The sequence below is a fragment of the Equus quagga genome, chromosome 15 (assembly GCF_021613505.1).
Source record: "Equus quagga isolate Etosha38 chromosome 15, UCLA_HA_Equagga_1.0, whole genome shotgun sequence".
Lineage (NCBI taxonomy): Eukaryota > Metazoa > Chordata > Mammalia > Perissodactyla > Equidae > Equus > Equus quagga.
The window spans coordinates 21,658,979-21,682,405 of NC_060281.1; the positions used below are offsets into that span (position 1 = coordinate 21,658,979).

Below are 23,427 nucleotides of genomic sequence, written 5' to 3' on the forward strand. Positions count from 1 at the left end.
GGGGGGGGGGGGGGGGGTTGCAGTGCAGGGAAGGCTTGGGTCTCTAATGGCCCTGGAACTCTGTGGTAGGGGTGGGGTGGCTCCCAGCCACTAGGGACACCCCAGAGACCCGGGATGGGGGAGGGGCTTGAGGAGGGCCTGACCTCCATCCTGGCTTCTTGCTATGATGCTGCCCAGGCTTGAAGGAGTTAACGCTGAGTGCCAACCCTGGCATCACCCCTAAGGGCTGGAGCCGCCTCGCCATTGCCGTGGCCCACAGCTCCCAGGTCCGCGTCCTCAATCTGGACTACAACCCCCTGGGTGAGGCTCAAGAAAGCCCCTTTCAATTCTCACCACCCCACCCCCATCCAAGAACCTGGGGCCATCAGTTGCCATGGTAACCCGCACACTGGGGAAGGGAAGAAGGGAAAGGGGTCTGGGAGGTAGTAGAGGAGCCACCTGTGTGGAGGACCAGATGACCAACAAGTAGATCAAAGCATCCCTCACCATCCCGGGGCCTGGCTTGCTTCATCCATTCACTCACCAATCACAACGCTCCCCTCCTGGCCATCTACCAATTGTCAATATTCCTGGCCTGGGGGTAGGATCTAAGGTTGTTAGGGCAATGGGGAGACCGTGTGGAGAAAGGGTTAGCATGCTTGTGCACAAATGCAGTTGAGTGTGTGCTCTCTCTCCAGGTGACCATGTGGCAGGGATGCTGGCTGTAGCTGTGGCCTCCAGCCGCACCTTAGAGGTCCTAGACTTGGAGGGCACAGGGCTCACCAACCAGTCAGCTCAGGTGAGAAGTCCTCAGGTTTGGGGATGGGTCGGGGGTTGGGGTGGAGGTTAGCTGGTGCATCTGTGGACATTCGGAAGGGGTGGCAGGTTGGAGCCCGAGGCGCTGCCTTAACTGTGTTCATCCTTTTTCATTCTCTGCCCCACCTCAGACCCTGCTGGACATGGTAGAAAATTACCCCACGGCTTTGCGGAGCCTGGTGCTGGCTGAGAACAGCATCAGCCCAGAGCTGCAGCAGCAGATCTGTGACCTCCTCTCTGAGGGGGAGGAGGAAGAGGAGACGGCAGGAGGGGCTGGCAACACCCAGGAACGAGAGAGAGGGCAGGAGTCTGCTGTCCACCAGAGGGGCAGCAGCTCCTGGATGTGCCCCAGTGGTAAGAGCCCTGAGGGTTGATCAGAGCCAGGTCTGGAAGAGGCTTGGGACCAATGAGAGTGGGTGTGGGAAACCTAGGCCACCTCTCATCTATTTGTGGTCCCCAGTGGAGGAAGAAATTGTGGTCTGAACACCCCTTTGCCCTTCCACAGATCCCAGCTCTCAGATGGTGCTAATGACGTCAGGACTAGGGGACAGTCTGTTGGCTGAGACCGAGATGTGACTCTCCCACTTGGGCTTCTGCGCATCACTACATTTGTCTGTGTCCCCAGCACCTTGACCCAGGTGTCAGGGTCAGGCCCTGGGGCTCTGGCAGCTCCTGGCAGTGTGGTGGGAGGCTCTGGAAACTGTGACAGAGCAACAGCCTTGGAGGCAGTTGAACCCAAGGCAATGCCTCTGCACTTGTTGGCAGCTCTGGCTGCAGCCCGCTGGCTCGGAAGAGATTTTATGAACTCTACAACCTGGCGTGTGGCTGTGGTCACTGGGGCTCAGCAGTAGGGGAGGAACTGGAATTACCACTAGGCACCACTAGGGGGCAGTGCCACCTCACAGCCCAAGCTCCAGGCAGTGTCCTCTGGCCCCAAGTGTCCCAGACAGGTCTTGACCTGGGGTTCTGGGATGACACCTCACACAGGCCCCACGATAAGCATCATAACTAAGGTAAACACCCCACCTCAAGAGCTGGGCTGGACTGCACTCTACCTCGAGGAGAGACTTGGTCCCGGCCAAAGTTACTTGAGGTGTACCCTCTCCCACTGCCGGATGCTCCATGCCCAGGGAAGACCCTGGCAGAGTGTGGCAAGGGAGAATCACTAGCAAAGACTAGGACATCACAAGCACTGAGAATACTCAAGAATGGGGAGAAAACTGGCAGAAGGAAGGTCATTAATAGACAAATTAAGCCATACCAGTAAAATAGTTTTAATTAATTTTAAAATAGTCATCGATGTGAAAATTTCCCAAAGCTGGGAGTAACAGTCTAGAGCCAAGGTGGGGAGGGGGCCAGGCCTCACATAGAGCTCAGCTTGAAGCCCCTGAATCCCACCCTCTACTCCCTTCCAGAGGGAGGAAGGAAACAGAGCCCTGAGTCAGCCCTCTCCCTCATCCAGGCCTCTTGGAGGCAACACCCCTGCAGGGGGTTTGGGGGGAGAGAGAAACAGGTGGAAAATAGAAATTAGAGGTTAATAATCCCAACAACACCCCCCACCCCCCAAAAAAATAACCAAACAAAACTCATGGATATGAAAGGGGGATGGAGGATGAACACTGATGGAATAAACCCCTCAGCTCCCCAGAACAGCCCAACCTGGGCTGGGCTGATTGGAAGAAAGGTCTTGAGCCCCAGCTGCATGTTACCTTTGGAGAATAAATATTCCAAGAAGAAGGGGAAAAACCATGAGGCAAGCCGGTGCCATTCACAGTCAACGCAGCTGAAAGGCCTGGTGTGGCTACCACCTGACCCTACCCGCACAGGGAGCAGAGCTGTGCAGGCCTGGAGGGAGGGAAGTCCAAGGGCTCGGCTGGGCGGGGACCCTGAGCTGCAAGGGTATGAGCCTCCTTGCAGTCCCAGTGCAGCAGTGGCAGGAAGGCAAGCAAGGGCCCTAGTTGAGCAGGTTGCCCTGCTCCTGGGCCTGGGTCAGGCTGTCCTTACGGTGCAGGTGGTGCACCCCCATCCTCTTGGGGCTGCGCTGGGGGCGGCTGGAGCTAGGGAGTGCCCAGGTCCTAACCTCAGTGTGGGAAGTGCCTGGCCCCTCCTCTGTGCCACTACCACTGGGCAGCAGGCTCTGGCGCTCTTCCTCGGGGCTGACTGGCAGGTTCAGCTGTTCTTCCTCTTCCTCTCTGGGAAGGCCAGAGTCAGGTTCTGGAGGCAGCAAAAGCCTACTCTCACTGGGTGGGGGAGAAGGTGCCTGAACCTCCTCATCTCTGTCAGCAGGGCTAAGAGCAAAATGGCGCTGCAGCTCAGGGAGTGCATCACGTCCAAAGGCAGTGCGTTGGGTGAGAGCGGCCGGGGGTGGAGCACGGTCCACAAATGCCCGCTGCCAGCTGGCCAGCAGGTCCTCCTCAGAGCTGGCAGAGCTGGCTGGGGCACTGTGGGTTGAGGGGGTGGGTCTGGGCTGGTGGTGGGGTGAGGCCCGGGCTGAGGCAGGGCTGCTGGGCACTGGGCTGGGGCGGGCCCGCTCACTCCCCTCCTCCACCAGGCTCAAGGAAATGGCCTGGCGCGTAGCGTAAGTGCAGTTGGGCAGGGGGCTGTTGCGGGGAATTCGCACCTTATCCTCAGAGAACTCTATTACCTTGCGGCCAGGATACAGCGGGTGTGGTGGACATGGGGTGGGGTAGGGGCTCAGCTTCTCAAAGGCTGGCAGAGGCAGCTCCTCTTCTGGGGAGCCCCCAGCAGTGCCCAGAGAGTGGCACTCCCCATTGGGTTGGGGGGTGGGGCTGCCAGGGGCTGGGGGACTGGCTGGGTCACCCGGGGCACCCCCACTCATGTCCACATGCACAAAGACATCCTCAGCCAAGGGGTGCCCAGCACTGCCTGACTGGGCTGAATTGAGCAATAGCGACTCTGGCTTCTCCAACACCCGGGCAATGATCGAGGTGGGTACCACAGCCCCTGGTGCCAGGCTGGGGGCAGGTTCCAGGCTGGCAGCCTCTTGACCACTGTGCAGATGTTTCCGAACCATGTCCTGTAGCTCACAGGGCAGCTGGGGTAAAGGAGCAGGAGAAGGGAAGAGAGACATGAATGATCCCAGCCTAAAATAGCTTGACTCAGGGCAACAATACCGGCTACCACATACAAGAACCACTGTGTGCTCAGCCCTTTGTTCTCTCCCGCTCTCGCAGAGATAAACTGACGCTCAGTAGAGGTAAAATAACTTGAAGCTTTTGATGAACACAGCCAGGATCTGAACCCAGAACTAGTGCTAAGGCCCACATGCTCTCAAACTTCTGTCTCCCCATCTCAGCAGTGGCTTCTGCCCAAACCAGACAGAAGTTTAAGAATGTGTAGTGACCAGCAGCCTTAATACGTTCCCTCCTTCTGAAGGCCCCGTCAACCTGGAGCCTGAGGCTCTGGGTCCAGAGTTTGCCCCTTGGGGTTAGGGAGTCATTTGGGCCTAATCCTCTCTCAATACTCTTTTGGCTGATAGCCCTGGCCACCCCCTCCTTCCTCCATAGGGTCCTGGAGTTGAGTCCCTCTCTCCCTGTCCCTGTTCCAGAACTACCAACAGGGCCAGCCCCCAGCCCCAGTGATGGGCCCCTGACAGCACACAGGATACCAACGAGTGGCAGTTGACTGGCCTGAGAGGAGACATGGAGGCCAGGCCACAGGGAGGGAGAGGCGCAGAAACTAGAGTGAGAGGAGTGTATAAAGGCTGGCGTGATGGCAGGGAGGGTGTTCTACTCACATCGGCGAATTTGTGGTTACGGAAGTGAGACTTGTTGCACTTGAGGAGCTGCACAGCCAGGTTGCAATCCAGCCGGTACCGCTCCTGCAGATACAGATGTGGGTCAGAGCCCGGCGCTACCCAGGGGAGCAGGGCTGGGCCAGGACAAAGCCAGCCACAGGCAAGGAAGGCTCCTGACGGACACATACATTGAGCTCCTCCAGCTTGTTGATGGTGTTCTTGGCATCCAGCAGCTTGTTGGTCAGCTCCACGATCTCCCAATCCAGTGTCTTCCTATCCATCTCAGCCTTCTTGATCTGAGACACAAGACTTGTGGTGAACCCAGCCCACACCAGCCAGCCCTTCCTCCCCTTCCACCTCTTCCTCCAGCCCAGAGACACAGGAAGCCACAGGTGCTAGGGCAGCCAAGGCGGACGGAGTAGAGACAGACGACGGACAGACAGAAGGAGACCAGACACCTCTCCTGTTCTCTGGGCTGGCTGTGGAATGGGGGCTTTCTAAGCATAAATTGCTGCCACCAGGACCCAGGACAGAGGCAGTATAAGAGCTGCCCATCCCTTGAGGGAACTGGAGGGGCTCTACGCCCTAGGCAAGGCAGCTGGGACCTGAGAGGCAACAACTGTGCAAACCCAGGGGCTGAAGCCTATGTGTGTAGCTGTTTCCAGGATCAGGCTAGGGGAGGGAGGGAGTGGGGCTGGGTGGCAGCTGGGGGCGCCTGTGAGATTATCTAGTTGAGCAGGGAGAGAGCTGGAAGCTCAAAAGCAGCCTTCTGACCTTCAGCTCATGGACTGGACCTACAGCCTCCCTCCCCGAAATGGCTTGGTCTGCTGCCACTGCAGCTGAGAAGCTGTGAGTGTTCACTGGTGACATCAATCAGTACTTCTGCTGGAGCCAAGAGCAGGCTCCCCAGCTGTCCTCCAGGAGGGAGGCCCTGACTACTGAATGGGCCTCACATAGGAAGAGGCAAGGAGTGGGCAGAGGAAAGAGCCAGGGCCCAGCAATCCCAGATCTCAGCTGAGGAGGAGGCCAGGGCAAGGGAGGAAACACACAAACTCAGACGCAACTGCAAAAATCCAGCTGTGGCTAAGAGAGGCCTGAGAGGAGAGCGCGGCAGCAACGGCGGCAGCATGAGGGGAAGATGAGGAGAGAAGAGAAACAGTGTGAGCATTAGGACAGTCCTGACTTGCACAGCACACTGTGGTCCCCTCCCCACCACTGCACGCCCCCCACCTTGCCCCCCTCCCCAAGACGCAGGGCAGAATGGCATTCCCTGGCAAGTCCTAGCCCCCAGCTATGCTGTGAGCATAGTGCCAGCCAAACTGCCCTCCTGGACAGGTTACCAGCGTGTGCAGCTTGTCCTCCAGCTCCTGGTTGGTCCTCTGGGAAGCCGTGTAGCTGTTCTGCAGCCTGTAGAGGAATAAAAGGCAGAGCCCTGGGTCAAGATCCTGTTCTTTAGACCCTGCTCAGCCCCTCCTTGATATGGGATGGGGCAAGTCATTCTCCTCCCATAACTTCAGTTTTCTCAAGAGAATCAGATGATCTCTGAGGCCTCTTCCAGTCAACCTCATATGAAGGGGAGATGTGTGCATGTGTGTTTGGGCACCTTGTGCCCACACCTGCGGAACTTGTCCTTATACTTGTCCAGTTCCTCGCGGCTCTGGCCCAGCTCCAGCTCCAGGCAGTCCTGCCCGATTTCCAGCTCACGCTCCAGGGCCTCAGTGCGCCTGGTGGCTGAGGCCAGGCGCCGGCGAAGCTCCTCATTCTCCTGCTGCAACAGCCTAGCAGGGTAAGGGGTTAAGGGAAGAGGGGCATCAGAGATAGGGGCCAGCCCTGGAGCCCCAGGCTGGTCTCAGGAAGGAAGGAGTAGGGATGACCTGAGGACAAGCCTTGAGACTCAGTCTGAGTCTGGGGAAGCATATTCCACAGGCCTGCTGGTCCCGAGAACATGACCTGGCTTGGAGGATGGGGGGAGACAGAGGGCAATCTAACACCCCCTCACTGGAGAAGAATGAGAAGACAGAATTGGGGGGCGGGGAACAGTTCCAAGTCTGTCTCTGGTTACAGCCCAAGCCAGCAGGTCACCAAGCCCCCCAGCTCCAGTTTCCTCACTGCACAATCAGGCTGCTCCATTATTAATCTCTTGGAAATCCAGCCCAGCACTGCCCTCCTCTCCAGAGGCCTCACATGGCTGACAGCAAGGGCTGCAGGGAGGCAGCTGGCACAGGAGGGCCAGGAGCTGGGCAAGGGCTCTCTGGCAAGAGCAAGCCCTCAGAGCCAGCCCCTCCTTGATTCCACGTTCTCCTGGAGCCCATGGAATAAAACTGCTCTCCAGAAGGAATATCCATGACATCCAGCCTCCTCCCAGAGTCCCTAAAACACTCCACCCCCACCTTTACCTCTACCTAATCCAAAGAAAAGCCCAATTGTACCAAGAGCCTCGCCTGGAGCTAAGAGGGACAGAGTTGAGGCAGGGCAGGCTCTCAGGCAGCAGATACTCACTTCATCCTCTCCGCATCAGTCAGGGGCCCCTGGGCACAAAAGAACAGAAGCTTGAGGCTCAGCTCTGGGCCAGCTGACCTTCTGCTTAGCCCACCCTCCAAAGAGCCCTGGAAATGGCCATCTCTGAAGCCCAAAGACTCTCACAGCAGACTGGGCTACAAGGCCCTGCAGAGATGGAGGCAATCCAGTAACACCCAGACAAGCCTAGATTATTCTCTCCCACGCCAACAAGAAGATTCAAGAACCCCTTCCAACCGTCACCCTTATCCACACCAGCTCCAACCCCTCTCTTAATCCTAGAGCCAGGTGCAAATGAATCCTGGTACCCATGCTACCTCTCCCAGGGATAAAGAACCTCTCAGCTGTTCACTGTGCTCCTAGTGGGCCCTGCAGGCATGGCAGAGACCTTCCTGGGAAGTGAATAAGTCAGGTGAGCTATAGGAGGCTTCTGAGCTTTGACAGAGCTGGAGGGAAGACGGGCAGCAGCAGGCCTTTATTGAGGCCCGAGAGGAACAAGTGCATGGGGGAAGGAGAGCCTCTGGGCTATAACTGACCGAGAGTGAAGCGTCTTGTCTTGCTTTTAACCTTCTCCCCCATCCTCCCAAGCCCCCAGGCTGGTCATGGCCCAAGAGCCAGAGCTCAGCCAACCAGAAAGCAGAGCAGGCAAGTGCTACAGCAAAAGGGAAATATCAAGGGGCCCACTCCAAATGGAGTTGACTGCTTCAAAATGCCAGGCATGGGCAGGCAAATGAGGGAGGTGGCCCAGACCATGGACTCTGGAGCCACTGACACCTGATTTGATCCCATTCTACCACACACTGATTATGGTTTATTAACCTCACTGAGGCTTAGCATCCTCACCTACAAAACCAGGGGAATGCCTATGGGTGGCAAGTACCACAATACTTGGCCTTTTTATTTCATGTTCCCTGAACTGAAATGGGCAAGTCATGGCATTTCTGCCCTGAATCTGATCAAAGTGGGCCATGGGGTGCCAGATGCTCAGCATGTGTTGACTGTCCCTCAAGTTCTGTCAGCGTACTCTATCCACTGCAACAGGGTAGAAACACGGTAGTAAGGTGCACAAACCACAACACTCGTTTTCTCCTGTTGGTAAACTTAATGAGGGAGGATCACGGATTTGGAGGATGTTCTGCAGTTGACTGAAGGCGTCCTAAGAACTTAATGCAGTTCCTAGCAGGGAGCACGTATTTAACGAACATTAGCCAAACAAAGCAAAGCGGGAGGAAGGGCCGGACTTCCAGGCCAGTGAAGAACAGCCACTGTGGTAGGAAGGGCTGGAGCACCACCTCCCAACAGCCCGGAAAGGGGCAGCAGGGTGAGAGGCTCTCGTCTACTAGCAGAGGGCCAGAGTCCCAGCCTCCAGCAGGTTGGGACCCCTCAGTCTGGTGGGCTGCCTCTTGCAGAAAGAACAATACTGTGCAGGATCATTTCTGCCGAGCTACAAAATGACCCACAGGGGCTCCCTGACCCGTGGACACATACTCACAGCCGTCCTCTAGAAGCCTACACTGCCCCCAGCAGCACTGCTGCAGCTAGCAGGCTCCAGGCCTGTATCAGCAACACCATACCCTCACCCCAACTCAGGGGACCAGAAGTCCCCTTAGGTAGGACAAGACAGTGAGACACCCAGCCTCAGGGGCCCACCTCTGCCAGCCAGGGCAGGGTACCAGTCTTGCTGACCTCCTGCTCAAGCCGCAATCCAGGAACTTCCAGCCGCAACTCCCGATGCTCGGGTGGTGCCTTACGGTAGGGTTTCTTAGCAGGAGCCGCACTGGTCATTCTGGGAGGTGAGGGCTCCTTGACCTGCTGAGGGGAAGGAAGCAAGGAAGGAGGTGGCTTAAAGATGTGGGCAAGAGGCCTTTGGACTGAGGGAAAAAAGGATGGGAAAAGGGACACAGATAGGAGCCACCAGACAGGCAGGCAGGCCTGGGCCACTGCTGGGGTCATTAGAAGGGCTGGACTCCAGTGTGTCAGTGCCCATGGGTAAGGGGAGTGCTGGAGGGGGGCCTGGGCACCAGGAAGAGTGGGCTGAGCTCTAGGAGAGGGATGGAGAGTCTAAAGAGCAGCCCACCACTCGCCCTTGTGGGCTTAGAAGGCCTCTGAGGGAAAACCTGCTCTCTGCATCAGTTTCCTCAACTCTAAACCGGGGATGAAAACACTACCGATTTCATGGGGTTGTTGTGAAGATTATGTAAAGCAATCAAAACAGCACCTGGCACCTAGGAAATGTTCAGTAAATGTTGGCTTTAAAAAAAAATCATAACCAGAAAGTAAGGGTTTGAGAATGTTGTTCACCCAACCAGGCTCCTCAGTGGGGGTCTCCAAGCTCGAGAGACCTGAAAGCCAAGCCTCTCTGGCCTCCACCACTCTCTTCACCAGCCCCCACCACGTGCCAGCCTCCCCAGAAGAGAGCCAAGTAGGGGGTGCAGGCCTCACAAGGACATACCGTCTATTGGTCGGCAGCTCTCTCTGTTCTGCTGTCCTGGAGTTAGCCCTGGGCTCTCCGCATCCCACAGCCCCTTCAACTTCCTCTAGCCAACAGCTCCTGAAACCGGAGAAGGGAAGAAAGTGGAAACCAGGTGTCAGCCGCCTGTCTGTCAGTGCCACAGGCTGGTCTACCCAGTCCAGGATCTGGAAGGCCCCCAGGGAGAGCCAGGCAAGAAAACCTGGGAACAGGGGTCTGAGGGGAAAGTGGTGGAGGGGAGAGAGGACTGGAAGCACTGCGCTCTTGCCTTTCTCCATGAAAGCACTGTCGCATGTGTGTTTGTGTCTGGGTTCATAGTCTCAGCTTACCACATGCCCGATTCTGGAATAGTCTGGTCCTGTCCTGTCCCTATCCTACCGCACTTCTGTCCTGTTCATCTCCCAGGCCTCTCAGAGTCTGGAAACAACTAAGACATCTGGGGTTGTAGAAGAGAACACCAGGAAAAAGCCTAGTAGAGACCAGAAAAGATGCCAGAAAGAAAGCTCCTAGCAATGTTTCCAGAAGGAGCCCAAAGACTACTACTATGTACAGTGGTGGCAAACAGACTTGGCAATGAGGAAGGGTAGGTCCAGGAGAGAAAATGTGAAAAGGCAGCAGTTTAGAGCAATGATGGTTCTCCACCAGGGCGAGTCTGCTCCCCCCGTGCCCCTGCTCCCTTCCCAGATATCTGGCAAATGTGTGAGAACATTTTTGGTTGTCATGATAGGGGAGGGTGCTACTTGACTCCTAGTGGGGAGAGGCCAGAGATGCTGCTAAACATCCTAAAATGCACAGGAGGACAGCCCTCCTGACAGAGAATTATCAGCACAAAATGTTGAAAGTGCCAAAGTTGGGAAACCCTGGTGCAGAAAACCAAAAACTAGGGGAGCTGAGACACCTGGGTTCTAGGCTCAGTGCTGCTTCTGACACACTGTGTGGCGGTCGGTAAGTCCCCTCCTCACTGGATAAGCCTGTTTCTCATCTACACAAAGGTGGCTGGTGGCTGGTCTGAGTGACCGGTGAGAGGCCCTCCAGGTTCTTGGGGCTCCAAGTTTCACCCCAACCTGTAATAAGCCAGGTTGCAGCACGGGGGCAGCAGCTGCCACAGGGACCAATGGAGGCAGTAACCTTAGGTGGCCTTCTGGGCATAAACAATCTTCCCCCTGCCATCCATCTAAACAGAGCTGGGGGCTGAGGGAAGCCTTACAGGCTAAAGCATGTGTTCTTGCTGTCGGGACATGCCCTGGCCATGACTCCTGTCACATTCCAACAGCCCTGAGGCAAGAAGAATGGAGAGGAGTAGGGAAGGTGAGGAGCAGGAGTGGCCGCCCTCCTCTGTCCGGGCAGCTTGGTCTCCGGCTCGGGGCTCTGAGGGAGCTGGGGTGTGGCAGTAGGCACGAGCCGCCAACCTCCGCCCCTCTGACGGTGAGGCAGAACGTGTCCCCACAGGGCACGAGCAGCATGCTGTGTCGGGCTGACTCCCTGCACAGGAATCCGGGCGGGCCTGAGAGGACAGCACATTCCTGGGGTAGGGGGAGCCAGCAAGGCATCCCCACAGGTTCCGTGGGGCCACCCTTCCAGAAGGCCCCGGGGGTTGGGAGCTCCTATGGCCTGGCAGAGAGGTCCAGAAAGTCCCAAGCCAGCCTGGATACCTGGGTTCTGCTCCTCAAAAGGGGTGAATGGTGGTATATATGAGTTAGAAAAGGGGACAGAGATAGAGAAATAAGAGGCACAGGAAACCAAGAGCTTCTTCAAAATCCAGGGCAGGCTCCAGAACTGGCCTTAGCCTCCTCCACTTGTCTGCGGAGAAACCAGGCCCCCAAGCCCTTCCCCATTTGCTCCCCAGTCAGTTGAGTAGCCCTTCCTCCCTGCAGGCCCCTTTGTGTACCCCCCTCTATACTCAGCCTCTTCTTTTCTTCCCTAGCCCTGTTCCTGCCAATGCACACACCGTTCTCTAGGCACCAGGACACTTGTATGGGTGGTGGGTAGGCAGAGAGGACAGTGACGTGCTCAGGTATCTGGTAAATTCTACCCATAAAGAGAGCAGCTTCACTCCATGCCTGTAGCCCTAGCTCTAGTTGTTACACATTCTGTAGCTCATCCTGCCTCATCTTGACCTCAAGTCCCCACTCCCCAGCCCCATGGCACATATTCCCAGGGCTTCCATGGCCAGATAATCTGGCTTGCTGAGAGGGCAGAAAGTGTGGATGTGGCTGGTAGTGAGATGCAGACCCAGGCTCTCTGGGATGTTTGAGAGGTGACTGGGGGTGGTTATGTCTCCCAGCCAGAGTCTACTCTTTTCACACATGTCAGAGTCACAAGGAAGGGAATCACTCCCAACTGGGGAAACAGAAGGCAATGCCACTAGGGAGGCAGTCCCCCAGGGAGCCTACAGTATCCCCAACTCAAGTCCATGAAGGAGAGTAGATGCTACTCCCTGCCCCATGTCCAAGAATACCAGTGTGTGTCAGGGCCCTAGCTCCAACTCCTGAGATGCGATAAGCAGCTCAGATCCAGCCCCCAGGGGCCCACAATTCCAGCACAGAACAGGAACACAATGGGCCTGGCAGGCCACTATCCTTGACTGAAAGCTCTGCAGGGAAGGACACATCTGGGGTAAGAGCAATGCCAGGTGGAGAACAAAACAAGAAGGAGCTGGACACCAGGCCCACAAGCTGGGAGAAGGTGAAAGGTGAGCTGGAAGGCAGCAGAGCAGTCCCTCCAGGAAGCTACCATATGCAGCCTCCACTGGCCACATTCCTTCCCCCAAAGGTTCCCAGGTTGCCCTGGAGTGTTTCAGCCCAAGGAGGACTCCCAATCCCATGTCGAGAAGAGGAGGCCCCTAATAAAGCAGCTGGACAACTCAGAATGGGACATGGGCCGTGCTAAGCAAGCAAGCAGCCTCTGGGGCCTTTGGCCTCTGGATGCTGAGCTGGTTCCAGGGCACCTCCAAGAAAATGGTCTTCTGGAAGGTCTAGAAATCCAGAGAAGAATCCCACTCCCACCCCTCACCTCAAACTACCTGAGTTTCAAGGAATTGGAGGCAGATGACTTAGGATGTTGGGCTACCAGACATTGTGTTGGGTTTGTACTACAAGAACAGCTGTGCTCTGGGAAGAAGACTGAGGTTAAAACCCCTGGCTGATTCAGTCTGGTCTGGGGCTCCTCGGGCTGGACCTCTAGGCACTGGTGAGGGAGACACCCAGAGCAGCAGTAAACCTCCCCATCTCATGGAGGTGAGGGGAGAAGAGAAAGCAGCTCTCCTCACCTCTCACTGCCCCCACCCCACCCCACCCCACCCCGCCTCCTCCTTCCTCTTCTGCATAGTATTCATTCTTCACTTACTCAAAAGCAGTTCAGAAGAGACACTCAACCCCGTATCTGCTGGGGCAGAGAGGGGGTGATAACTTCCTAATTGCCATGTTGCAATCTGCCAGTCAGTGCAGGCCGCCTGTTGCCGCCTGCCCCGTATTAAATACCTTCTCCCTGATTACAGCCCATGGGGCACGATTAGCTGCCTCCAGAGAACAAAGTCTGCTTTCATTAGAAATGGGACTCGGCACGCACAGCGAACCTGCACTCTGAACTTACTAAACAGCTGAGCAGAGAGTGTAGACAGAGACAAATATAAGGAGAAATGTGCCAGAAGCTGGCTGAGCAGTATCCTTTAATCGAAGAACAAAACATTTGTCAAGCATCACTCTTCAACCAGGAGCTGGGACTCATACGTGCTCCCTTTTGTGGATACGGAGCGTATGTGTATGTGACCAGGGGCTTCCACCATGGTCAGGGATCACCGCTGCTGAAGACGGAGTAGGACAAGGAGAAACCTCTTCAGAATCCTGATTCTCTCCAAAACACCACCCTTATTCCTACTCCCAGCAAACACCCACAGGAGGCAACAGCAAAAGGTTCAAGCCCAGGAGCCAAGGATACCCTCTCACTTCCTTCTGCCATCCTCTCTGTGGGTCTGCCCAAGGTCCAGGGCAAAGTGAAAGGTGCAGGAGAGGAAGAGAGGTCCAAGCACGCAGCTTTCTCCCTGCTGAGGGCTCAGAGGCCACCGCTTCAACACTGGCCCAGCAGTGGGAGACAGGATCGAATCCAAAATGGGCATGGCTCTTTAGTTTTTCAAACTTCTGTCTTTCCCCGACAGGATGGCTCCTCCAGCTCCCCAGGTCCTGCACTGCTACCTCACTCCACTCACACCATGTCAGCTGCCCTGCCCTAGAGAGACCAACTGCCCCCCAGCGCTCCCCACATCACCCACACTCTTTAAGAAACGGTGGCCCCAACAGTTTATCTGGGCTCAGATCATTTCCGCACCTACTGATACACCTTTCTGCTCACAGCTGTCACTGAATCAAGCAAGTGAGGGACCTTAAGGGGTCAAAGAACCCCATCTTCTGAATCAGGGAGGGTCCACACATCACCACAAAAATCATTAAAGCTCTTCTTTGTAATTCACCAAGAAAGTCAAACAGAAGTTAGCAATCACTTTCAAAATGAAAGGAAAACTGGCCCTTTTTCAGAACATTCCAGCTGTGTTGTATGCTGCCTTAATTCCCTTGGAACCCAGCAGGATATAAATAAATAATAAACCCTTCCTAAAGCCCCTAATCAACTGCTAACATCAACATCCGACCACGCAGGGCCTAGAGCCTCCCCTGCGGGAAGCGTCCTCAGCTATCAGCCCTGGATGTAGAGTCTCTGAACTCTGTGAGCCTAGAGGAAGCTGCGCCTCTAGGGGCAGGACACACTCCTGCCATACAAGTCCAGCTGCTTCTCAAGCCTCTGAAATCCAGGCTCTGCCTCCAACTGAGGCCCTAGAAACATGAACCACCACCCTGCAAGGACCAGCCATGTAAACAGGTGACACAGCAGGGGCCCTGGGGATTGCTCACAAGGAAACCCACCACCATGAATATGAGCCCTCTTCACTCTGTCAGCGAAGAGCAGAACAGTCCCCCAGCACAGTGAGCTGATCCTACCAGAGCCGACTGGGTTTAGCCTTCCCCTCACCATCTTTGATGCCCCCCCCCCCCGCTCACCCCCAGCCCCCAGTTCCCAGCATGCAGCTATTCCTGAGCTACATGAGCAAGGCCCTCAGCAATCCTGGGCACGTGGCGGGCAAGCAGCCAGCAGAGCATGGGGTGGAGCCTGGGCAGGCTCTGCTCTGGGCCGATGACTAGACTAGAAGATGCCAGTCTGTGCCCAGACCAGCCCCACTGTCCCCCTAACAGCCATGCCTGCCACCCCTCTGGGCAAGTACAACCTCACCCTCTTGGGACAAGCTGCCTGTGGCCCTGACCTGCCCCCTGCCTGCTCTAAGTGGAACAGACTGACAGGTTTTTAAAAGCCAAAATGGGTGGAAATTATTCTGCCCCAGAATAATCCTAAGAACTCAGAACGAATGCTGGTGACCTGAGAGCTCACCTGGCTCCCCACCTGAGCAAATACCTCAAGTCTATCCACCTGGCCTCTCATTCAAGCAAACACTTGATAGGAACAAAGGGGCTGAAGACTACTGATGATGGTCCAAACAAACCAAACTCCCCCACCCCTCATAAAGGGAGGGCCAGAAAAATCCCCAAAATCATAACCAGCACTTGACATTAGTCCCCTTGCCCTCTTCTAAGGAAGGGCACAGTGAGCGGTGGCCCTGAACCAGCCCTCCACTCCAGGCCTCTCTTGCTTTCCTAGTCAGGGCCAAGAAAGCAAACTCCAGCTTGCTCACTCCCTATTCAGGGTCCCTATACTCTGTGCAGCACCTACACCCTCTCACACGGACACACTCCCATCTCCCATCCCATGCTGGTAGACAGCTCCCTGCCTTCTCCCTCCTAGCCCACAGGGAGTAGAACCCACTTAGAGGGCCTTCCTAGCCCACAGGGGGTCCAGGCTAGCTCACACTGCACTGCCTCAAAGGCTAGAGACAGTGTCTTTCTAGAGTTACCTGTGCAGAATACTAGGGAGCCCCGAGCAATCGGCCTTCCTGCTATCTCCAGAAGCCCCTTCTCCTTTCTAAGCCTGGGGGGAGAAAGGAGTGTGGCAGGAGCTTCTCCATGGCAGGCTGTTCACCAATCTCCCAGTCTGAGACCAAGGCTCCCTGAGGAGTCCAAAGCCAGGTCCTGCCCCGCCTGGCTGAGGCGCCCTTCCCAGCTCTTTGGGATAAAGTCCACCTGAAACTCCAGACGTGGAAGGTGGTGGGGGGCCAAACTCCACCCACTCCACCTCCCAGAGCAACGGTCACCAATGGGAGCTACATCTCAGATGGGTACCTGGTTCTGAGCTCCAGCTTTTAAGGAGCTTCCCTCTTCCCCTCAGGGAATTTCTCAAAGCCAGGCCAAGGTTTTCCTCAACCTCCTCAACCCCAAGGAGAACTCTGCAGTCGATCCTAAATTATCATCCTGCGGTGAGAACAATAGGGACATCATTCAGTCTTCCCCTCTTGACAGAGGAAACTACCTGGTCTAGAAGAAAATTCCTTTGCCACTCTGTCTCTGAGGTGTGAAACAGAAACAGCATGGTAACTGAGGGATATTCTCAAACTCCATGGTGCTAAAGGCAGATGAAACAGAAACTCTAACCAATTCTGTTTTAAGGGAGAACTGAGAGCCCTGGTACTGACTGAGGGAAGGGTGCAAAGTCCAGCAGCAGGCTGGCAGATGACTGTGCGTAGGAGGCCCCCCTCTCCTGGCTGTGGAGGGGGCACATCCCCACCCACAGCGAGGAGACCAGGAAGGTGGAAGGAACCCAGTAGTAAGACCAAGAGAGCAGAGGAGATGCTATGATGTAAACTAAGGGGAGGGGGCAGGCAGGCTGCAGGGAAGAAGGGAGGACAGAGGCATTGCTGGTGGTACCCCCAGAGCAGGTTAGCTGGCCCAGGTCAGACTCACAGGGTTAGTGTCTTCTCCCCAATCAGCCAGCTCTCCTGGTTAGTGACAGACTCATGGTAGACGCCCTCCAGGCACTCCATATAAACAGACAGCTTGGTTTGTGAGCAGCCCAAATCCGGAGCTACAAAGAGAGAGCAGAAGGCAGGCCCAGCTGCAGGATGCCCAAGGACACACACTGCACTCTCCTGACAGGGGACACTCCCCAGACTTACCACTGGACCTTCAGGGGCTGTCTCCCATCCAGAAATCAAGCAAGGTGGAAGTGCAGCACTCCCCCTGCCAACCAGCGAGTCCAGCTTGCTGACCCCAGGTAACAAGGCTCTCTGGTTGGTCAACAGAAAGAGAGGACAGCTGCTGTAGAAGGGGGTAGCAGGGGGCAGCTCCCCTGTCTTGCCTATTCCCTGAACACTGCTGCCAGGTTCCACCAGAGTCCTGAAAGCTGAGTTGTAAGAACAAAGCCACCCACAGCTGCAGCTGCCACCCATCCCCTGCCTGGGCCAGCAGAGTTTACCCCACCACCTCCCACAGGCTCCAAGGAAAGGGGCTTAGAGAGAACTGGCCCAGGGACCAGAGGCTGCAACAAGAGCTCCATCGAAAGCACAGTATAATGCGGCAGTGTGTGACTTGGCCCAGAGCTGGGCCAGTCAAGGGAAGAGGTGGCACACTGCCACTTTTCAGTTTCTGAAAGGACCAAGGGATGGTGCTGCCCAGGAAGCTAGCTCCAGAGGAACGCACAGAGTGAGGATAAAGGCCCTGCCACAGCCAGGCTTCCCAGATTCCCACAGGAACTAGTCCATACCCTCAGCATGTGCAACAGCCAGAAAGGCTAGTGTTCCCACCACAGCAAGCCCAGCGAACAGTAGAAAACACCTTCCTGAAGCCTCCAGAACCACCCAGGGGAAGTGACACACCCTGGCTTAGAGATCTCAAGGCAAATGTGGCCACAGCAGTTGAGTGCCAGAGACCCCACAAGACGTGACCCCTGGGGCAAGAGGATAAGAAAGCTCTGGCAAATCTATCAGTCAACAGTGCTTGTGCTTAATAGAGAAACGTGTTGGCAAGGAAAACACAGGAGAGGGATTCTCCCTTTGGTCTAGAAAGCCCTGCAGATGTCTCGGGGTAGAAAAGGGAGAACAGTGACCACCCTGGCCCCACAGATGGGCCTGGTCCTCTCCCAAGCCTAAGTTAATGATTAACGCAGGCAGGAAAAGCCTCCAATAGGCTTCCCAATGGAACAGCCTACTTACTGGGCTCCTCATAACTGCTCTGACAACAGCCCCAGAGCTCAAAAGGCCAAGGCCTGACTGTGGAGGGTGAGATAACCAGCTGGAAGAGAAGATGACAACGCTTCCTGTAGGTTCTGACCTCTTCCCTGGACTGCCAAGAAAGCATGGCCATTCACAGGCCACCTTCACAATCCTCACCCACAAAAAAAGAAATCAAAAAACACCAGCTGGGTCTGGTTTACTTTCAAAAGGAAGAGCAGCAAATGACCCAGCTATGCCGAGCTTTCAGAAACCACTGACTCTCTCTGCACTAAAATAGAGGTTGGGAAATCAGCTAATTTTACTCTCTTCCCAGCCAAAAATGAAGGAGTGAAGGGGCAAAACAACACGAGAGATGGAAATCTTGATGCCCACATGGCACTTATATCCATCCTGATTCCCACTGAAGGGCACTCCTGCCAGAAAATTTCATCTCAGAATAAAACAATCCCTCAGAGATAACCAGGGCCTGCTGTGGTGAGAACCTCCAGGAAAGCTCCTCCAGCCCTTCTGAGGAGCCAGTCCCAGAGGAACCCACCAAGCTGGGAAAGAGCTACAACCAGGCTCCTCAAAGGTTCCAACAGGGACTACCCGACTCCTGGGTAACTTGTAAGGTGAACAGAGCAAGTTGAAGAACAGTATGTACTACTATTGAATTCTGTTTATTTTAGAGGCGATACACGATGAGGATGTCTAGCAGTACACAAAAATGATTAGAAGGATACATGATAAATGGTTAACAGTAGTTTCCTATCTTTGGAGAAAGGGCTTAGAAAGGAGCAGTGGGGAAAGAAAGGGAGGTCATTTGGCTTTTTATTTTGTACATTTTTCTGTATGGTTGGTATTTTATACAAGAACATAAATTATATTTACCATGAAAATATAAAATTCCTAGAGAAATGGACAAGCCCCTGCACCTGCACTGTGCTTTACCATTCTGGAAGCACTTTCCCTTCCATGATATTTCCTTTGATCCTTGTAGCCTAGTGAGGCCCACAAAACAAGTGGAGTTATCCCATTCTGAAGTGACAGAGAGGACAAGTCATGCCCAAGACCAGAGACACAGAGACAGACTGGGACAGAACCCTCAGTTTCCAATTCCAGTGCAAACCTAGAAAGCTGTCTTCTCTAGGGAGCCAGAGGAAAGCCACGACAATTCTGCCCTGAGGTAAAGACTCTCAAAGGCTTCTCAGATTGAATTCCACACCTGGCTTACCTGTCAAGGTGCAAAGAGGCCACTGCTCAGTACCCAGAATGATAAGCACAGAGTTCTATCCTACTGGTTAGCTGAGTGGAACCACAGGGCTTTCGGGTGTAGGGTGACTTCCTTTGAGGCAGTCCCTCCCCTCAGTGAGTGCCTGCCCCAGTTCACTCTAAGAGCACAGGAGCTCTTCACAAATAGGAGGCCACGCCCTTTACAGATCCCAAATGTCACCTAGTAGTCAGTTGGCACTTACGAGATAGTAACTAACAAAGAAGAGGCCTCACTCTTCTACTCATGGCCAGTCCAGGAGACTCAGTCCCATTGAAGACTAAAAGTACACAACACAATCCAGTCCATCTGGCTCACCAAATCTCCTCTCAAATCTGCTTAACATACAATGCAGCTTATCACTCCTGCCATCAGCAAAGATATGCCCACATTGCCATGCGCACTCCACACCAAGGGACAAGGGATAGAGCTTAGGGGAAATCCTTCACTCCACTTTTAGCTACCAGTTTCACCCTTTTGCTTTGTCTAGGCATTAACAAAATTGAGGTAAGTCCTGGCTGTGGGCATGGAGCACACTGAGATAGGACTAGGATCCAACCAGAGAAGCAAGCCAATTACAAGGGGCACTAAAAGGAGCTTCACGAATAACAGAGGATGCCAGCAGCCTAAGGCTTGTTAGAAGATGCTAATTAAACAAGAAAATAGACAGGTGTGTACTTCACCTCCTCTTTTAACCCTTTCCTGCTGCCTCAAGGACCTGATATTAGAACATAAAAAGGCTGAAAAGGCAGACAGCTGAAGCCAAGCACCTGGAAGATGGTTTCACCACACTAACTCAACTCTGGAAAATAATCAGAATGCTATTGTCAATGCTATCACCTTTTTTTTATGCAGGATCTTCCATCCTAAGAGTTTCCAACCAAAAGGTTTCGCCAGATAGATCCTATCTGCTGTAGTCTCACTGAGGAAGGACTGGGTCAGGGCCTACAACAACCAGGACTGCTCAGCACCTACTACGTAGGGCCTGAATGCTCAGCATTCAGTAAAAGACCTTGCCCCTAGGAAACTGCAGAGATAGAAGACCTTGCCCTCATGAGGGAGGGATAGGTTAACAGCCACCTGCATTACAGCGTGGTGAGTGCTTTGAGAGCAGAGGAGAGATGCCTGCCTGGGGCAGGGGTTTAGGAACCAAACAAGAAGGCTGCCCTCCTGAAAAGTCAGACATATCTTCCTCAGCTGATTGTAAACTCAGACTGGAGCACCACCTGGCATTACACAATTAAGAGGTCTACATCTCCGGAAACAAACTTCTTTGATGTTTGTTGGGAACTGGTGCCCTAAGACCTATATCAGCCACACTAAAAACAAAACAGCAAAGAATGGACAGTGGTTCTCAGCTACCAGCCACATTTCTGGGGAGCATCTGAGTTAAGCCTGGTCTGTGGCACCAGGTCATCCAAGCCCTAAGAAAACTGAGGCCAAGAAGTTTGGCTTCCTCAATGTCTCGATGTGTTCCATCAGCTTCGTCCAAGATTTTTCAGTCCATAAAACATCAGGAAACATGGATCCTCAAACACACCATCCAGTCATCCACAGCCTTAACCACATTACAAATCCGCCACCTACCCACCCCCACCTGTACCCACCAAGGTCACCACTTATCTCGCATGAATGTCCCGATCTGTCAAAGGAGACATTACAACATAAGAGATGGGGAGAAACATCAACAATCTTATTTTGCACAGGCTACTCACTGATGATGTCCCCAATGTCACTTTTTTTATTGCTTCATCACAAGAAAGGAGACTCTCTCAATTTGACTCCCACCTCAGAAATGCTCCTGGCTACTGGGTAGAAATCAAAAGGATTATTCTAACTTGAATAAAACAAAGACTTTTCTTATCCATTGAGTTTTCCAAAGTGAGATTCATTCATTCAACAAATATGTACTGAGTCTCCTTCATATGCTAGGCACCATGTTACATGCTGTGAACTTATCTCTAATGCTCAATACTCCTGCAAAAAACATAATGTCATCCTCACTTTATAGGTGACAAGACCAGGGATCCTACTGATTAAGCAACTTCCCCAAAGTCGCCCAGCTAGTAATAGGCAGAGTCAGAATTTAAACTAGGTCTGCCTAGCTCCAAAGTCAGACTCCATCATACTCCTCATCCCACTCCCAGCTCCCCACCCCAACATCAGGGAGGGTCCCTCCTCTACAGGTCAGCGCAGTGAAAGGGACAGACAAATAAACAGAGAACTTACCACACAATATGGTAAGTACCAGAACAGAGGTTCAAACAAAGTGCTGTGGAGGCCAAGAGGAGGAAAGGAAAGCAGGGAATTCTTCTCATTGGAGGTGACAGAGGAGCTGGGTCTTAGGGGATAAGCAAAGTTTCAGAGACAGGCTGAGCATTATGGAGAGAGTGAAGCACACAAGCAAAAAAGAATAAAGTAAGCGGATAGCCATAACAGGTTCAGGAGCTGTAGGAAATTTAGGAGCAGTGAAGATCAGGAAGATGAAGTAGAGTGGCAGCAACTCAGGCTAGAGGGCTGGATTTGGGCCAGAGTGTAAAGAACCTTTTTGCATGCCCAGCCAAAGATGGGGACTAAACAAGGGAGACTCCATGGCATTTCTAAAGGGAGAGGCAACGTTTTTTATAGGAAAATAATTTCTATAGCAGCAAAGAAGATAGGTTGGAGTGGGGAGAGACTACCCACCACATTTCATTCATTCTATATGCACCACTGCATTATAAAGCACCTATTATGTGCCCTGTACTATCCCAAATGGTAGAATATAACACTGAATGAGACAGGTCCTATTCTCAGGGCACTTAAGTCTTGTAAGAGTCAGACAACTAAACAGGCAATTATAATATAGCATAAGTGTTAAAACAGAAGTAAGCACAGAAGGGCACTAAAGGGAGGTGGAATCCCAAAGGAAGTGACATTTAAACTGAGACCTGAAGGATAAAAGGGAAGGTAAAGGGAGAAGGGGGGAATACATTCCAGACCAGCAGGACCAGCAGAACCGGCACCTGCAAAGGCCCAGAAGCAAGAGAGAATGAGATAAGTTCAGAGAGCTGGTAAGAGGCTGAATCCAGGTGAGAAATGAGGGCCCAGTTTACCCAGAGGTCCTTGGCACTCAAAATATGGTGGTGAGAAGGATGGGAAGGGATTAGATTCAAAGACAGTACATGAATAAGGGGTGTTATGAGAAGAAACTGATTTAGATAACAACAAAAAGAAAATAGCAAAGGGGGAGAATCAGCTCAAAATCCATCAGCCTTCACTGTGCAGTTCAATCACTTGCTAAAACGTGACCTGAATCCAGAAAGTCTGAAGACTTCTACCAAAACACAAAGGTGTAGTCTAAGGAGATAACATGTTTCAACATGCTGACAGCAGCACAAATCAAGATAAAGTACATCATCCTGAGATATGTGACTCCTAAGTTAATGGAGGAGGGGAGCAGAGTCTGACAAATACTGTCTAACTCGAAAAATCACACGTGCCACAACAAATAGAAAAGTCACCACAGGTCAGAATTTGCAGGGAAAGCCCTAAGGTCTGAGGCCCCAATTCCCCTGAAATCTGGTTAGACACCAGGCGCGTGTCTACTCTGACGGCAGGGTGGAGAATCATTTACTGAAGAAAAAGATGGGCCCTGAGGGCGTGTTAAATAGACAGGACATGACTCACAAGGAGGGGAAGAGTGAGTTTTAAATACAGGGCAAAGGAAAGCCAGTCAATCAAACCTCGGGCACACCTCTACCCCAAGACTACACACAGCCTCCAGCCGAGGTAAAAGGAGAGACTACAGCACTGCGCCAGGGCCTTCCTCGGCAACACAAGCTTCAGTAGAAGCACTTTTGTTTTCCATTTTCCTCTCAAACTGGGTGGAGGAAGCTATTTAAAATGCCACTTTTTTTTCTGTGTAGTTTGCTACTTGCTATTTTTAAAAGAAAGATGACATCCAACTGTCTACGAATTTAACACTACAGTTACTTCAACTGCTTATGTCAGTAATCAAAGTCAGAAACGAGCCTTATATTTACATCTACATTAATTTATACATGTACACACACACACACACACACACACACACCCCCCTTTAAGGCACGCCAAGAATGGATCCAAATGTCAGTCTGCTCACCCAACCTAGGCCTAAGGTTTTCCAAAGGGCAGTCACCAAGTCGAACCATGCAGAGAGTCCAGATTTGGCTAACACGGCACAGATGGCTCCTTCACTACCGTCCCTGCACCAGTTGCTATTTCTGAGAGAAAGGAGAGAGCTGTGATGAAGAGCTCAGCTCCTAAAACGTTTTTTAACTAACCAAAAAAATGTTACTACAATATGGGTATACAAGCCAACCGTGGTGCTCTAGTGGTTAAGATTCAGTGCTCTCACCCCTGCAGCCTGGGTTTGCTCCTGGTCAGGGAACCACACCACCCATCTGTCGGTTGTCATACCGTGGCGGCTGCATGTTGCTGTGATGCTGAAAGCT

General features: G+C 53.3%; 2 protein-coding genes across 15 annotated transcripts in view; one reads left to right on the forward strand and one right to left on the reverse strand.

Moving 5' to 3' along the window:
- LRRC73 (leucine rich repeat containing 73) overlaps positions 1 to 1,992 on the forward strand; it is a 4,259-nt gene extending 2,267 nt beyond the window's left edge. Inside the window, exons 3-6 of one of the 2 annotated variants that reach the window (XM_046639319.1) lie at positions 178 to 300; positions 678 to 778; positions 927 to 1,149; positions 1,301 to 1,992. In XM_046639319.1, the coding sequence (XP_046495275.1) occupies positions 178 to 300; positions 678 to 778; positions 927 to 1,149; positions 1,301 to 1,371 (518 nt within the window). In that variant the 3' untranslated portion in view covers positions 1,372 to 1,992. The remainder of the gene's footprint in view (positions 1 to 177; positions 301 to 677; positions 779 to 926; positions 1,150 to 1,300) is intronic. The other variant, XM_046639320.1, reaches the window with a different exon arrangement.
- A 61-nt stretch (positions 1,993 to 2,053) lies between these two features.
- TJAP1 (tight junction associated protein 1) overlaps positions 2,054 to 23,427 on the reverse strand; it is a 39,914-nt gene continuing 18,540 nt past the window's right edge. For 5 of the 13 annotated variants that reach the window (XM_046639315.1, XM_046639314.1, XM_046639308.1 and 2 more), the window contains 8 exons: positions 9,522 to 9,620; positions 8,756 to 8,881; positions 7,052 to 7,080; positions 6,169 to 6,330; positions 5,893 to 5,959; positions 4,741 to 4,848; positions 4,553 to 4,636; positions 2,054 to 3,850 (listed from right to left, as the gene is read on the reverse strand). In XM_046639315.1, coding sequence (XP_046495271.1) covers positions 2,750 to 3,850; positions 4,553 to 4,636; positions 4,741 to 4,848; positions 5,893 to 5,959; positions 6,169 to 6,330; positions 7,052 to 7,080; positions 8,756 to 8,854 — 1,650 coding nt within the window. In that variant the 5' untranslated portion in view covers positions 8,855 to 8,881; positions 9,522 to 9,620 and the 3' untranslated portion in view covers positions 2,054 to 2,749. Of the gene's footprint in view, positions 3,851 to 4,552; positions 4,637 to 4,740; positions 4,849 to 5,892; positions 5,960 to 6,168; positions 6,331 to 7,051; positions 7,081 to 8,755; positions 8,882 to 9,521; positions 9,621 to 16,435; positions 16,557 to 16,647; positions 16,759 to 23,427 lie in introns of all 13 variants that reach the window. The other 8 variants (XM_046639311.1, XM_046639305.1, XM_046639316.1 and 5 more) reach the window with 6 other exon arrangements.